General features: G+C 40.1%; 1 protein-coding gene across 4 annotated transcripts in view; it reads right to left on the reverse strand.

Moving 5' to 3' along the window:
• Positions 1–17,388, reverse strand: part of ELAVL4 (ELAV like RNA binding protein 4) — an 85,896-nt gene extending 68,508 nt beyond the window's left edge. The window contains exon 1 of one of the 4 annotated variants that reach the window (XM_030870409.2): positions 17,116–17,388. In XM_030870409.2, the coding sequence (XP_030726269.1) occupies positions 17,116–17,124 (9 nt within the window). In that variant the 5' untranslated portion in view covers positions 17,125–17,388. Of the gene's footprint in view, positions 1–13,375; positions 13,396–16,343; positions 16,603–17,115 lie in introns of those variants that run through there. The other 3 variants (XM_030870407.2, XM_030870410.2, XM_060305742.1) reach the window with 3 other exon arrangements.
• Positions 17,389–17,819: the final 431 nt, after the last annotated feature.

Consider the following 17,819-nt stretch of genomic DNA (forward strand, 5'->3'; position numbering starts at 1 on the left):
AATCTTAAGATTTTAATCTAATTTTATGCAATAGTATACACGACGGAGAGAGCAAATAAAAATATATAGAGGGTTCTATCTATATTGTAGAACTAATATTCTTCAGTTGCTCACACTGGAGCATCCAGTAGATTTATTTATAATTCCTGTTAGAATAGGATCCTTTGCCTGAACGTGTTTGACCTACGACAACACACATTTGTAAGTACTTAAACTTAAAACTAGAAAGTAGCAGAATCAAGAACTGGACTCAGGATTTCAGATCCCAAAGCCCTTTATCAAGTGCCTTTCTTCACAGAGCCTCAGGCCTCTAAGGGCCTGTGACTCCAGGAGGATGCAGCCAACACAGCTTTGTGACAGAGACTGGCTGTTCCAGTCTCCACCATACTGATTTGGAGCAAATCAAATCTTATTTTCCTCTGGTGTCCACAATCCTTCTGAGATGATATATCCTCGGTTTTGAGGTTACCTGCTCTCGTTTTTGAAGGTTATACAATGGGAAGGAGCTCACATATTTTAGTCTAAATCTCCCCCTGTGAGCCCCGCAATAAACGGCCGATACATAAAATGCACACCCTGAGGGGACTGAACTTAATAAAAAAAATTCTTCTTTATCAAAAGCCTACTACATAGCCAGGCCCTGAACCAGGCTCTTTACATATGCTAACAATTCATCCTCTGAACAAGCCACTTAAGTAGGTATTATTAACCCCATTTTATAGATAAACTGAGGCTCAGACAAGTTAGTGACTTTACAAGACCCCACTACAAGTAAGCAGGGAAGGAAAAAACCCTTGATTTCTCTGACTCCCAAGCTCATGCTCTTGACCACTATAATGCTCTTACGAACATGAAGAATCCTATGATAGTGTCAATGACTACTGCACTTTTTAGGTCCAGGCTCCTGCAAAGAGCTATCAGGAGATCTTACAAAATTATTTGACAAAACATCCCAGCTGACCCTGTCTTTAGCTGAATGATTGGCCAAAATTTCCTTCTGATCATTTCAGGACATTTATTCCATTTCACAGCCTCAACTGTAGGGAAAGAGAGTGGAGTCTCTCCCCTATAGACTGGAGACCCCTGGCCTATTTATGAGTTCTCTATGTTGGGTTTTCCTGAGGCCCAGACACCTCAACCTAATCATTTAATTTCCTGCCACTCCAGGGATGTCCACCCCACACTGAGTGCAGGTAAGGTGAGCCTGTCATCCCAAGAATCATCAGCTGGACATGTAAAGCCCAGCCTTTCAGAGCAGGGCATGGACTGCTCCACCTCACCAAGCAGAAGCAAGACATCGGCTGAACTGTTGTGTTCTCCCTGTGTGTCCACAAACACGTGCTCATTAGTGCCACTCTCCATTACCTGTATTTTTAAAATAGCATTCCAGTGCTCGCTTCAGCAGCACATATACTAAAATAGCATTTCATTATGTGAACTAAGATATCACAAAATATGTATTATCTAGTACTATCCACTTATTTATTTACTCTGTTAGTCTGTCTTCCCTCTGTAAGACGAAAGCTCCATGATGGCATGTCTTAGTCACCACTGTATCTCCAGCACCTAGCCCAGTATCTGGCCTAGAGCAGGCACTAAACAAATATTTGAAGAATGGGACAAAAATTAATATTGTATGATAATAATAATGATCATTAACACTTTATATGCTTTATATTAACACTTTATATGTTTTTAATCCTTAATATACATTGGTCCATCAAATCCTCACAAGAACCCTAGTTTAAAGATGAAGAAATGGGGCTTCCCTGGTGGCACAGTGGTTGAGAGTCAGCCTGCTGGTGCAGGGGACACGGGTTCGTGCCCCGATCCGGGAAGATCCCACATGCCGCGGAGCGGCTGGGCCCGTGAGCCCTGGCCACTGAGCCTGCGCGTCCGGAGCCTGTGCTCCGCAACGGGAGAGGCCACAACAGTGAGAAGCCCGCATACCGCAAAAAAAAAAAAAAAAAGATGAAGAAATGGAGGCACAGGGAGGGTAAGTGACTTGCCCAAGGTCACAGCTGGTAAAGCCAGGATTTGAACCCTGGCAATCTTGATCAGAAGTCCCACTAGGCTAAATGGTCCTTATTAATGTTAATAACCACTAGGCTAAATGCCTCTTTTTAGTCCCCACCTTTTAAGAGGTGAGTAATAGATACAGGGAGACAGAACATGGGCTTTGGAATCAGAGTAGGCTTGGAATTCCAAGTCTGACATTTCCTAGCCATGTGACCTTGTGTAAGTTATGTAAGCTACATTGTGCTCTTTCTTCAAAATGGGAATAAAAATACCTGCTTCCTAGAATTGTTATGAGGTTTAATGAGATAACCTAAGTAAAGTTCTTTTGCAAAGTCTGACACGTACACAATAAAGGGCTGCCATTATTGTGATATATCATTGTTAACTGCGTGGTACAGAGAGCAAGTGACAAAGGAATCTAGAGGAAAGAAGAATTACTGAGGAATCACAGGTGAGTCACGGTGCTCAGGAAAAGTTTCACGTAAACAGACATACTCAAGACCTTCAACTTAAAAGTCACAGACTGTGGTTGGTAAGCAACAGGAGTGTCAAAATCAGTCTTCTTGATAAGGGGGCTTTGGGTCCAACACATCTCTCATAGGCTAGAGGTTAACAGCGCACCTGGTGAGACCCATTTATGGACAATCTAACAGACATCCAACTATATCACTCAGTTAACAATTAATTACTGAGCACCTACTGAGCCAGGAAGAGAGATAAACCCAGTCCTGACTGTTGAGGTGGTGGTAAGACAGACAAATCAACAACTGATTATACCATGCGGAAGACCAATGACGGAAGGATGCCACAGTGCTAACAGAGGAGCTCTAACCCTGCATCACTCAGACAATCTTTCCTGGGTGAGAAGTCACCTCCGATTTGTCTCATGAAGTCAGGTACAGAAAAGCAGAAGTATGTTTGAGACCCAGGGATCGTCTGGGCATAAGTACAGAAGAGCATGGCACAGTTCCACAGTGGAGAATGAATGGAAGGCAGAGAGCTGCAGGATGGGAGGCTGGAAAGGAGGGCAGGGGCCAGGCCATGGAGGGTCTTCTGGGCCTGGTGAAGGTGGCAGGGCTTGCTCCTGAGCCATTAATCTAAAGTAGCCATCTCTGCGATCGCATCTCAACTCTGTGCCGGTAGCAGTACACTGGTTCCCCGTGAAATGCGAACAAAACAGCACTGAGAAACAGAAAGAATACATTATTTTTTTAGGCTCCCTGCCGAATTTTCTTTGGGGCCCTATTTTCTTCCTGAATAGATCACAGGCATTTTTAGCACTAGTGTAGTTTGTCACCACCTCATGATACTGTTCCCCCTTTGTGCTCTAAAGTCATTTTAAACTCAACTCTGTTCAGCAAATGTTACTCTCCCTTCCCCAGCACAGTACCCGAACAACTTGGTAAATATTTGCTGAATTGGGCTGGATTCATTGAGTGACAACTCTATAAGGTAACATTGTACCACTGGGCAAGGCTGGGTCCCAGGGGGAGGAGGGGATAAGAAGATGACTGTCACAGCACCCTCAATAAACTTGAACTTCTAATGATGCAAATGAGGCATGCATGACCATAACATGCACGCAAAAGCAGACTGCAGGGTGTTGCGTTCTTTCAGTGGTGGCCTATTCACATGGTGGGAGTCCGAATCCTACTCTCACAGCACTTTCACCAGATACTCAGTTCTTTGAGGGCAGTGGGCTATGTCTCCTTTACTAAGTCCTCAGAGACCACCAAATGGTAAGTGCTTAGTAAATATTTATCAAATGGATCTATTTAATCCTCACAACAACGCTGAGAGGGATAAATATTTTGCAGATGTGGAAACTGAGGCTCAAAGAGGTAATGTGACTTGCTTGAGGTTATAAGGTTAGTAAGGGGTATAGTAAAATTAACAACAACAATTATTATTGGTATTTTAAATTCTAAGGAAGACTACCCTTCACTTATCATTCTCCAAATGTCTCTGTCACAGGATTCTCTTTTTATACTAAAATGGAAAAAGTTCTCTCTGCCTGAATGAAACTTGAAGTTTATAATTTGAGTTCTTGAACTCCAGTTGGCTTTCCTTGCTGCCATTCTAGGAATTCCAAAAGGCACTGAATGGCTCTAGGACAGATAGATCTGCCACTTTGCAGGTAAAGACACTCTTTAGCACAAAGCTTCCCCAGTATTTTCCCATTCTCTCCCCAGTCATCAGGTAAGAATTAATCCAATTTCAATTCAGTTTAATAAATCTTTACTGAATGCCTACTATTTTCCAGGCACTTTTCTCAGTACTTCCAAAAATAAAATACTTAGTATGAGAGTCTTTATGCCTGTCCTCTTATGATTAAATCACATTTTACTTACTTTCATGCACAGAAAAATCTCAAGGGCAGGTAGCAAACCCTCAAGGGTAAAGACCAATTGAACCACCTATCTTTGTAGAGGAGTACAGTGCTAATACATAGCAGGCATCTTAATACATCTTCATGGAACTTTAAAATTTTGCTCTGGAAGTAGACCTGGGTTCAAATCGAATCCTTGCCCAATCAATTATTGGCTATATAACTTTAATTTACTTTCCAAAACCTCAGTTAGCTCATCCATAAAACAGGAAAATTAACATTTACCTTTTAAGGTTGTTCTAAGGATTAAAAGGGATGCTGTCTGACAGTGCCTGACTCATAGTAAGAGCTCAACAAATGAAAGCTTATTTCGTTATTTCTAGTCTCACATCTAGGTCACCTCCACTACTTATTACTGTCATTATTATCATTACTTTGCAGGTTCAGCTAAAATAGCTTGACAAAGGAATGAGATTTGCTACTTAATAAATATTGTAATTAATAGAAAGCCCCAACATACATCATGCAGACATTAACTTTCAAAGATTTAGAATACAATGTTCCACATTAAATCTAAAATAATCAGAAGTGATCCTTTCTTTAATAATTTGGAAAATACTAGAGAATTTGCATTGCATAGCTCTGAAAAAAGTTGACTGGTTTTTTTCCCTTTGGATAATTCAGAGATCGTTATCATCTAGAACAGTGTTTTACTAACCATGATCCAACAAAGTAAAAAAAATTAAGTAGTATATTAAACACAGCAACTTCATATCACAACTCAGAACACAGGTAACTGAAACAAAAGTTTCATGAAATAATGCCCTTGCTACGTACCGGCCACTGAAATTTTCATTTCTATTTCATTTGTTGTTTTAAGTTTTAAAAATTCTGGTCAAGACTCAGTAAAACAATTTTAGGCAAAGTAGAACTTCGTAATTTAACTAATATTGTTATCCTGTCTGTTCAAGTGTATTAAGGATATAGCTTAACTAATCCTCCCATCAAGCTATGAAGTTGTAGTAATTCTATTTTACATATTAAGAAACTGAAACACAGAAAGGTCAGGTGACTTGGACTAAATAGACTCCCACAAATTGATGACAGATCCAAGATTCACAAGTTTTCCAACTCTGCAATTCAGACTCTTTAAAAATATTATGATAATTCAACAAACATTTATTGTACCTATCACGTGCCCAACATTGAAATAAGAGAGCATTTGACGTGATCTCCACCCTCCAGGGCTCCCAGACTACCAGAGGAGACAAGCATGCCTCGGCACATGCACTTGGAAGTCTGAAGCGGGTACTTTTCTATTCTGGAGGAAATCAGTTTATTCCAAAACCACCACCATCCTCTCTCTGGCCACACATCCCACAAAATGAGCACTGGTACCTGTTGATGAGAGAATGCAGCAAACTCCTGTAATGGCACATTTCTTTATGATCTGAAATAAAGTCGATATTTTCCCTCCTACTGCTCTTTGGCATTGTAACCCTAAAAGCAATTCTCAGCGTGACTGTACCAATGAGTAGTATCATCATAACATCACACCGTGACCAGAAGAGTGCTTTAACGCCGATTCCCTCTAAATAACAAATATCTATTTTAGAAGCATCTTTATGGTGACTTCAACCTCTAAGAAATCATGATTAAATAAAGACAGGTCTTGACCCTGCTAAACCATCAGGAAACTCTAGTTTTCTGATCTAAGACATTGCATAGCTACCAATTAAAGTCAAAACCAAGTCAAAACACCCGAACCACCTTAAACCATAGGTTTTACCCATCTCTCTAGCTTCACCTTTACACATCCTATGCTGCACTCATATCAGACTACTTATTCCTTAAGTAATTTCCCACCTCTTGCTTTTACTCATACTCTTCCCTCCACACGGAATCCCCTTTGTCCTAATTCTTCTGCCTAGCCATCTTTCCTGGCTCCACTCCAATGGCATTTCCTCCAACAACAGTGAATGTCTCCCTCTTGTGCACATTGTACCTCCTCTGCTGAGACAATTTTCACATTCTGTCATGTCGTTACCCATTATATTAGAGTATATTTAAAATACTGTGACATTCCAGGAGGCACCTAGAGTGTGGTTTATATGCAATAGACACACAATTGTGTTTGCTGATTCCACACTGAAAAACTTGATCTGAAAAAGGAATTGCTCCCCCTCGCTCCCCGAGAAGTAAACTTTGGCCAAGCTGGATGTATTCCCAAACACTCTGGATCTAGGACTGCTGATATTGCTAACTATGTAACCTAAGGCAGGCGGCCGAGCTTTATTTTCTATAAAAAGCGGTTAACAGTCCCTGCCCTAACTACATGAAAGAGATTAAGCGGCCATCACAGGGTCAAAATTATGCAATGTTAAGTGAATGTGAGAAATGATCTCCAGAGTCACAGATCCATTACAGCAAAACTGTGCTGAGAACAGCTGACGTTCTAGAAATGCAAACTTGCTCCTCTATTCTTGAACAACTGATAGTTCAGGAGCAGTACTGTTAAGATTATACCAACTGCAAGCCCGTGTCTCCAAAGTTCACCTGTTCAAGAGTTCTTATTAAAGCTCTTCTAAGCTAGAAGTCTTTTTTTATCTTCTTGCAGATAACCTTAAGCCAGAGGTGTAAAGCAAGAAGGAACTGAGATTCAAATATGGGCTTAAATATGGGTCACTTTTAAATAATGCAAACCCTTATCTGGCAAGGAGATCCTAAGAATATCTACCTGCTACTTCCCTGTCCATTCACCTGCTCAAATCACTCACCCAATAATCTCTTTTTGGTCTTTCATTAATAGGTATGAGATTTCCCTAGGACAAAATATGTGAAAATGTCTTCTACCTTCTCAAATTTAAGCCCCTTTCTTCCACAGATATATTTCTGCCCATATAAACACAGTCTAAAAATCAACTGAATTCTTCCAGAGAGCTTGCATACCACATACAAGGCTGCTTACAAAATCCTTTGATGAATCTTGCTGAAGCCTTGAAATAGATACATGTGGAAAGAGAAAAAGTTCAACTGTCTGTCTGTTTCACAGTAAAGGGTCTTTTTCATAGAAACACAGGACCTGCAAAATGGCACCTGGGGGATCAGATCAATTTATAATCCCTTCCCCTAGTTTTAAGTATTAAATTGAAGGAAAGAAAATTGCTCCCTTCACATCCTTCCTATGATCATATGAAGTGGAATTCAAAATCCACGACACTAAAACAGTAGTCTAAGGTTATGTTTTCAGTTTAATTCTTGAATCCTCGGAAGGGACTACTTGTGTTATTTCTTCATCCTCACTGGTGACAGCAACAGGTCCCAATTTAAAACAGTTTGTGAATTTATTATGTGCCTATTTATTTCCCCCTTCAGAACCTTGGGAAAGGTATAAACTAAATTAGGCTTGGCCTAACACCAGTCCTGACACCGCCCATACCCCTTCCCATGGGTGTGTGATCAACAACTATGTCAAGGCCTTCGGGGTGATTTTCCTCCTTTCTCTTTTCTTCCTTTAAATGGGAGGCTAATCAATTGAGGGCCAGCATTCCGCTCCCATCTCCCACACCTCTCAGTCAATCCGATCACTTCTAGAGCTGTTTATACTGCCAAAGCCATCCATCATCTTGCCTCACCAAGCAGGAGAAGAAAAACTGATGGCAAGTTAGAAAAACCTCATTAAGCCGGTTTCTACCTCAACCTCTTCCCCACTCCTTGAGAAACAGAACTTCAGAATTCAGCCTACTGGGGAAAAGAGGGATAGAGGAAAAAAAGCTGATGTGGTGAAGGGGAAAAATAGGTCCAAAGTAAGTTGGTTTCGGTGCCAAAGTCAAATAACTCACTCACTCACTCTATCTATCTATCTTAGACAACAAAGATGAGATCATATCAATTAACCTTAACTTCTTTTTATTTTCTTTCTGGATGAGTTATGAAGTTCCTAACAGACTCTATCAAGAAATGGGAAAACAGCATCAATTAAAATTAATTTTATGTTCACCTTTTTTCTAATGACTAAATCCCGAGTTAATTCGAACTCCAAAGGAGATCATGGATTACCTTGCAAAAACCTAGGAGAATATAGAAAACTTAATAAAGTCACACAATTCCAGGGAAGAACTGAGGGCTTGTCTATGTTTAAAAACCACTGTGTGTCAAACACAACCCCCATCCCCATGAGCTCTGGGGAGAGGATGGAGACCGTGAGGGTAGCATGCAATGTCACTTCTCCCCAGGACATCTGGCACGGAGGATAGAATGACTACAGACTGAAAGAGAGTGAACGTCCTCTAGGCACCTTTAATTTTCAACTCCTGTATGTGACTGGTGCCTTCAAATTCTGTTTCTCATCTGATCTTCACAGAACCCCTGTGAGTCAGGCATTATCATTCCCATCTTAAAGATGAGGTAACGGAGGCTCAGAAAGCTCAAGTACCTCATCCGAGATCACCCTCTTACTATTCGGAAAAGTCAGGATTCTAACCCAAGTTCACCTGACTCAAGTCCTTTGCACGTCCTGGTTTCTTAAGACAAAGAGCAATCTTTCCAGAGGCTTGCCTGTACAGGCGCCCTGTGAAGGTCCTCCGAGCCCAAGGCAGACTGTGGTTCCCTGGCCTCTGCTAACAAGAACATGGGAATAGTGGTATCTAGTTAGAAACAAATCTAATTTTTCTACACGTGCACCAGTTGATGTAATATGTTTTTAGTCCCATCTGTACACTGGCCCTCTGGTTTCTAATCACAATAACCAGGTTGGTTTCAGGTCTGGAATCTTTTCTACCACAGAGACAATTAAAATATAATCAAGCTAAAAAGTTATCCTTCCCCAAAGCCACCTAAAACAGAGCAACTCCAAAATAAAACCAATTTACATATTTTAGCCCAAATTAAAAAGTAAAAGCTAAGGATTCCCTTTTAATATCCTGAATAATAAATGAATATTTATGTAAAGCTTCCTTTGGGGAACAGTTACTATAGGACAACTTTCCCAATACTGTTCATAAATATCACTTTTGTTTTAGTGTTACAGTAAGAATCTGGACTTGTGGGAATTGTACTGTCTGTACCCAGTGCATCAACAGAGATAATTAATATTGAAGACATGTACAATATCCAGAATTTTAGATGTGTGGTTGGCTGTATTACAAAAAGTAACATAAGAAAAGATGAGTCAAATCTGGTCATAATCACAAATTACAGGGACTTAGTCGGTTACTCCATTTTAAGTGAGCACTTTCCTAACGAAAGTTTCATTAGTAAAGATTGAAAGTTCTCAGGCTTTCCACTACAGACTTTTAAATAGCACTTAGAGCTAAAGTTTATCATTAAAGCTGTATTTACTACTGTTGTATCTTCAAAGGGGGCACTAGAAAAAAAAGTTCAACTCAGTTATTTTTCATGTACAAATTAGAAAGCAAAACTCTAAAGGGTTTAGACTGGCAGCTTAGGAAAGCACAGGTTACTTGAGAAGCCATTACTGATACTTACTTCCCAGGGCACATCGGGGGTCATGGCTGTCTATCTATACCACACACGTATACACACTGCACACAGTATCTAGGTATGTATGACAAAGTAACTCTCCACTAGCAAATGTCAAATTTGCACAGGGGTTATATCAACTGTACTTCCACACAACTAAAAAAAGTTTGCACAGGGGTATGCCAAGGAGGTCGCTATCTTCTCAAATTGTCCCTGGAGAGTAACATGGGAAAAGTTATTCTAAGAGTCATCTCTGTCAGAAGCAAGGCATTCTTATTTCTGTAAAATTAACAGGTTATCTAGCCAAGCTCCATGGGCAGCTGATGGCGGATAGACAAGTTCTTTTCAACTGTCCAAACTTTACCTTTTCCTAAGAGTGAAATCTGGATACATGGAACCTTATAGACAGAAATGCCCAGAATAGCTTTTATTTCTATCTTTTAGAGTCATGCATAGACTCTTATAAATACAAAAGGAAAAACACTAATGTACTTGAATGCTTCAACAGATCTTTTCCCATAATTTGACATAAACCTCATTGAACGACGTCCAACCTTAAAATCCCTCACCCAATTTTATCCCTACAGAGATTTAGCCTCTAATATATCTTTTGATTAGTGTCAGAAGAAATGGTGACTTGAGTTCCGTGTTTCAAAGAAATGCACATAGTAAGTCTTCAACAAATATTTCTTCATCCAACAACAAATGATAGCCAGCCTCCACTATGAACACAGTTGGCAAAATAACGTCAAGGGCTAGTTGTTCCAAGAAAGTAGACAATAGAAGGTTTAACTGACTCAGAATGAGCAGGAGTAGATTCAATGCCACAAAGTGCAAAACAGAGGAAACCTCCACGCTGTGGTGTGTTTTTCAGAATTCGCCATCTTGACTGGAATTGTTTCTCTGCTTCCTCATATCCTGCAAAAAGAACTAAACCTCTTATAGAAAAAATACTTATGAATTACTACATTTTTATAGCTTCAAAATGAATAATTAAGAAGTGAACTTTGATTTTAAATGTTATTTTCAAACCGAGAGTCCAAGGAAAGTTATTTTCAGGAGAGACCTATGACTTGTAATTTTTGTCCATTAAAAAAAATAATCACATATGCTATTTTTGTGTTTTACTTTTGTGGTTAAAAATAAGGCTTTCCAAGAACAACAAAAAACAAAAATTCAAGTACAACAATTACACTGACCTTATTTCTTCAACATTTCACTGCTTTTTCAACCAAAATTTATTTAAGAATTCCTTTATGGCATTCAGCATTTCTTGATCCTTGTACAGGGGGATCCACATTGGGGGGAAAATATTTCTGGTGTTTAATACAATGAAGATGTGAATAACATTCTTGGCCAAAGCAAAAATGGTCAGTGCTAAAATGGTCTGGCAAAAGGTGAAAATCTCAGGAGTTGGGAGAGGGCACGGGGAGAGACAGAGATAAAGAGACGGGGAAGGGAGAGAGAAAGAGAGAGAGAGAGAGAGAGAGAGAGAGAGAGAGAGAGAGAAAGCCAGCAGCCTATTAGGAGCACTGACCCTGCATAAGTTATTTCTTAATGAATGTACAAGGAACAGCATAAATATTACCACTAAGCAGAGTGGATGTGAACATCCAAAGCAAGCTAGCTGGCTGATTGCTTCCTCATTTTTTGTTCTTTTGTAACAATTTCATTTCCAAAGTGCTTGATTTCTATGGCTGATGCTCCAAAGCTATTGTGAGACACTGCCTGAATGCTTAATGAACTAAACAACAAAATGGCTCATCTTTGGTGCCCCCAGCTAGCATCCCAAACTGGATATAATTAAAGGTGTGAACAAGCAAGCAAAGAAGTAATGAACCTGCAAAGTCAAGGTTCTGAGAAATTATTGGGCAACCTACACTGCACCAGTTCAGATTTATCACTCATTATCTCTTATACCGGCAAGGTGCAGGTCCACATGTTGGTACCCCTCTCCACTCTTGTCCTCCAGCTTTCTTTCTTCTTTCCACTTCTAGATGGCTAACTTATGACAATTACTGCTTGTGACAACTCCCACCCACCCACAGATCACCTTTCTTTGTACACTTAAAAAGCTGCTGACCTATAAAAAGCCCTCTACCCTTAAAACACACTGAGACTTAAAAAATACAAGGATGTTCCTAAAACACACACACACACTCACAAAATGAAGTACGAGAAGCTAACACAGCCACGCTCCCTCCTCCTTGTTTTTACCAATGGTTAACGATTAGGTGCAAATGCTCCCAAAGAAAACAAAATTCTCATTTCACATATACATATATTTTAATTTGAACCCAACCCCTTGATTGAAAGGGTAGCTTCTAGTTCACAAATATTGTTATGAATTTACACATTATGGTTTCTCAAGTGGCAACTAAAGAAAGGTGTTTGGTCTAATGGTCTGTGGGGTCTAGATATATCTTTTTCATGAATTTTTGTATTTTCCTAATAAAGGAACTTGGAATTTGTGAGGAGGAGAAGGCACTTCTTAGGGGAAAACAGCCCAGTTTGGTTTTCTTTCCATTTTTAGATGCGCATATACTTGCAAGTACGTATACACATTTGGTAATACCAAAAGAGGAAAACCTAAGACAGGTGCAGGATTCCAGAAACACAAGTGCTTACAATGATACACACACACACACACACACACACACAGTCCCTCTCTCTCACATACACGTATCTATCAAAAGGATAGGAGATGGATAGTGGACAATAAAAGGTTGACTTCACTTTCAAAAGGGGAATTGGCCAGCTCTGTACAACACAGCCCACCTACTGGAAAATAGTAAGATGAAAGCTTGAGACTGTTTATGTCCCCTCATACCCCCCAAATTCCCAATGACATCGGGAAAAAATACTGCATTGCAGCATTTGCCAGTGCATACTCATGTGTCTAGCATCCGCTGGCCAGCTCACCAACAAATGTACATATTAAGTGTCCAGGCATATAAATTAAGTGCCTGGTGGCCACAGATCATTGAAACTGATGAAGAAATTTGTCAAGGCCAAAGGACTTCTGTCTATGTACAATGACCTCTATCAAGACCGCCATTCCTTACTTGCGGCACACACTGATAATTTGCTTCAGCCTTTTTTTAATTAAAATAAGGCATTAAGAAGCCAAGGGCTAACTGAAGCAGCATATCAACATATCTCCTCATAGACGGAGTAGTTTTTGGTCTACATATAGGAGGAGAATCCACCCACAATAAGAAAATAAGAGCAAAGGGAAGAAATCAAACCAAAGAAAAGAACTTGCCCTGAGGAAACCCTTTTCATTGTCAGTGGTAACTCTTATTTGAGTAAAACACCTTGATTCACTTACAAATTCTTTTAGAGATATTAAACACACACACACAAAGCACCATTCATGCAATGATTTCCAGATTTAAAATTTCAAATAGATTATCCCCAGTAGAAATGCTAAGTTTAAAATATGTGAAGTCTAACATGTCTCAAACCCTATTTCAAGAGTTTTAATACTAAAGTGTGTAGCTCATTTTCTTTCTCTTTCTTTAAAAAAAATTCTATTGTTATTACCTCACAACAATCTGGACGTCCTCTTATAACAAAATCCTTGAATATTCAAAGGACCAAGGAAGGGCTATAGGGAGAGAAAAAAGTTTTAAGGCTTTGGAAAACTATCAAACAGAAGCAAGTTCATCTATACCTGGCCAGGAGGATGAGTTGAATGAATGGCAGTCAGGAATGAATGGAACTGAGATCACAAATGAATGGTTAAGTTGCTTGTTAGTTTTTTTAAACGGGATATTAAAATTGTCCTATAAATCAATGATTTTCAAAGAAATTTTTCAGCTATTTCCCCACCTATGTTCATTCAAAATTTTAAATATTAAATGATTTAACTATTATATTTCAATGAGATACAAGAATATTCTGATCATTAAAACTGCGATGTAGTCAGGTGTTTTTCGCAGAAATATTTCCAATCAGATTTCATTTCTTAATAAATGCACACTCAGCCTTGTGCTTCCGTAAAGACACACCTCCACATGCAGGTAGTAGGTATTAATATTTTTAAGACAAAGAAGCGAGAAAGGTCAGCAGTAGAACCACGTGTCTTTTTTACAACCCAAGCCAAGGTGACAGTTCCTACAGAAATTATTTTCCCCTTAACTAAAATATGCAGAAAAATTCTCAGAAAAAAATAAATTTTAGATAATCAGAAAACTATTCTATTTTTTAATAACAACATATGTTTACACACTCAAGATATGAGAGTAAGAGGTTCAAGCGTATGACAAAAAATATAAGTTTATTTTTTTTTTAATACTTCAATAGTCAAAACAAATTTTTAAAATCCCCCAATAAGAAGACAAAACAAAAAGAAGCATCTGCAAGGAAGAAAGAACGGGAGGGGTGCAGAGATTTGCAATGGAGAGAGTAAAAATTAAGAGTACTTTCAATAAAGCCAATTATATTTCCTAACCTTTTAGCATATTTCAGTGTCTTTTAATTTCTCATTCTGGGGCTTAAAATTATCACATACTTAATTTGTCTCTCCAGAAGAAACCGTAATAGATCATCGTTTCAGTTGTTTCTATGCTACCTCCTATTCACCTAAGTAATATACCTTTCAGTCCTTCTGGTACCCACCATCATAAGAAAAAGAGACTACTAGCAAAGCACACTTTGAGAGAGAAAAAGCAAGAGATGCCTGTCACCCGTGCACACATGGGTCCCAGACGTTCAGAGACGCTGGAAAAAAAATCAGCTTTTCACTCAGTTTATGCCAAGACCAGGACCAAATGCTGAATGGAACGCAGTGGTTGCAAGGGTGCAGCCTGATGGATCTTGTGGCTGGAGGCATGGAGAGGGAGGCGAAGCAGAAGACTAGAATAGAGCTTTCCATTTATTATTTTAAAAAGTAATTTCTACTCGGGGTATAAAATGAGAAATACAATGAACTCCCCGGAACTGTAGTATCAATATCTGATTTAGGAAAAACACCAATACCACCTAGCACACGATCATTGCTTAGGGTAAATATATTCTACCTACATTTCTCCTATGGATATTTGCTGGAAATTTCTAAGAAATCATTTGCAGAACGTATCAGCTGTGGGAGTTCACTATTATGCTTCCGTCAACTTCATTCAATATAATTTACATTTTTTTCAAATGGCCTCACAGGATTCCTTGCGATTTTTGCAGCACAATTTCACAGCAGGGAAAAGGGGGAAAGAGAGAGAGGGAGAGAGAGAAAAAAAAGCAAGATTCCCTACCTCCCTTCCCCCTCTCCTTCTCGCTCTGTTTTTTAAACCAAACACACACACACACACACACACACACACACACACACACAACAGGGGAGACAGAACAGATGCTTAAAAATAGATTTCTAAAAATCACTGTAAACCAGAGTTAGAAATGTAATTAACACCTATTTATAAAGAATAATTAAAGTTGGGCCGGCCACAAAGAACAGCAAAGATAATCAAGGTCCTGTCCCCCCCACCCCCCCGCCTTTTTTACACTGTTTGCAGTGTGTTCTCATGATAGCCACCTGCTCCCTACCCGGCTTTTCCTCTGTTCGTTTCCCCGGCAACCTTTCATTGGGTTTTCCTCCCAGCTATCGCTTTCAGTTGGGCTGCTCGGTCTAATCTTATTTGTTTTACACCCATCAAAACAAGCAGCCAGACAAAGGCAATCCGCTAAGAATGGGAAAAAGACCACAGCTTTGTTATAACATCTATGCAGAGCGAAAAGTCCTCCCCAGGCTTTTCTAGCAAAAAATAAGTGAGATGGATATGAATTTACAGCCTCCCCCCATACCAAGCTTTGAAACCCTGTGAAAGCTATGGCTAGTGAAATTCAAAGTCAAAGTGGGCACTCGTGGCATCTGATCATGCCATTTTGTGCCATATCTTCAGGGTCAACATCAGGCAACAGGAGCGGCACTCAAGGAGTTTCCCTGCTTCTTTTTTTTTTCCAGAAAAAGATGATGCTAAAAATAGATTTACTACTTTGGCAGAAAGGTTTTCTACTTCCCCTTCTACATCCAAAAGTCCTGTTCCACAATTGCATCTGCTGGTACTGAACCTCACCTCCTCCACCCCTCATTCCCAGCCTTCCCCATCACTCCGAGTAGGAGACTGAAAAAAGAAATGTGCCTTTAACTTTAACAGTCGTGCAATTCTGTTGAAAGCTCACAGAGGCGGTGGACACGCCAGCCAACAGCGATGGTGACACTGTGATTGTCAAAAAAGACACCAACCTTGCTTGGCTAAAATGTGTGTTCGATAAAAGAGGCAGTGTGTGTGCCTTGTGTGCGTGCAGTGCCATTATACTTGGAGATGGATTCTGGTTTTCAGAAAAGAGAGACACTAATAAACACACGCATACACACACAAACGATCTGCACAGTGATTTACGATGCACAGTCCACCATCCTTATGCGCGCGCACGAACACACACACACACACACACACACACACACACACACACACGGCTGGAACCTCCAAGCTGTCTTCCTCTTTTCACTTACCATCTTCAAGCCATTCCACTCCATCTGTGATCAGAAGAAGATGGACCCTCACACAGTGTGTCAAAAGCGGAAAGGAACGTTATGTAAAAGCTGACATTCCTTCTTACAGAGCTGCTGCCCAGAGAAGGAAGCAACAACTCAACACGCCAGGCACCGCTACACATACAAGCCGCCTCCTCTTTTTTATGAGGTCATGACAGGAAACTCTTTGAAATACAAGATGCAGCATTTACTGAAGCCCAAATAAATCACTCTCTTTGCCGTTTTGAATGCGCAGCCCCCCGAAACACAACTGCCCATGTCAACGTTCAGTATTCAGGAGCTGCCTCTCAAGGTTTAAATTTCCAGCACGGAAATGGAGAGATTCCTAAGCCCGCGGCAGCCACCTCGAGCCCCACAAAACCGAGGAGGCACATAGACAAACCCCCTCTCCCTTACAAAAAGAAAATCCTTCTTTTGCCATTATGGTCTCAGGTAATATAACCTATTTCAACAAACCAGCAATTATTTCAGCCCACCTCCCCTTCCCCACCCCCACCTTTATGTTGAAGGGAAAATTGACAATGACCTGTTAAAAATGACAATCTATTTCCCAACTGCTTTTCAATAAAAGGACCTACCCGCACTCTCTACACAAAAGAGATAGTAAATGTAGGAACCAAACAGCAGCAGAGAACTGAAGTCTTGTGCAAGCATAAGACTGGTCAAGGTGGATATGCTTTTCTCCCCTCCAGCGGCACAAACAACAGATTATAAATCTAGTCATACCTACCATAACCATTCTTATTGGCAAATATTGGGTCTCGCAGAGCTTCGACTCTTCTGTTAAAATTTGCAAAGATTTCAGAATATATTTTTAAAATGACTACTATTGTTATATATTTTTAAAGATCCACAAAACACAGTGTGGATGACTGTAAAGTAAATCAATTATTTTGGGGGGGTAGGGGGAGAGAAAGAAAAATAAAAGAAATAAAAGGAGCAGTGAGCTGAAACCCCTGATTCTAGGATGTAGATAAGAACAACTGAACAGAGCCTTGCTGAAATTGGCTCGAAGCTTCCCCTTTTTACATCCATTTATGGGACCATCTGTCAGCTGAAGCCAGGATCTGATTGGCTGGGGAAACGAAGGGAGGCGTTGCAACATCAGGTGCTATTTAAATTAGCTACTGCCAGATTGACGATGTTAATGATTTGGTGACCTCTACAACAACAGAGACCAGATTTCTGAACTGCTTCTTGTGTCTGGTAATTAAGGCCAGGCTGAAGCAACACAGCCATACTTGTATATTTACCTTTTCCTTCCTCCCAGCTCAAAAGTACTGTAACAACTGCAGGTCACTGGCGGCTTGCAAACCTTAACAGTGGGAGTGTTCTCCCTTTCCCCTGTCCTGAGGGCTGTATCACCCCACCCCTCTGACTGAGCGCTTTTCCCTTATAGAATGTTTTCAACCACCTTATCTTTTTCGACAGTTG

The sequence above is a fragment of the Globicephala melas genome, chromosome 1 (assembly GCF_963455315.2).
Source record: "Globicephala melas chromosome 1, mGloMel1.2, whole genome shotgun sequence".
Lineage (NCBI taxonomy): Eukaryota > Metazoa > Chordata > Mammalia > Artiodactyla > Delphinidae > Globicephala > Globicephala melas.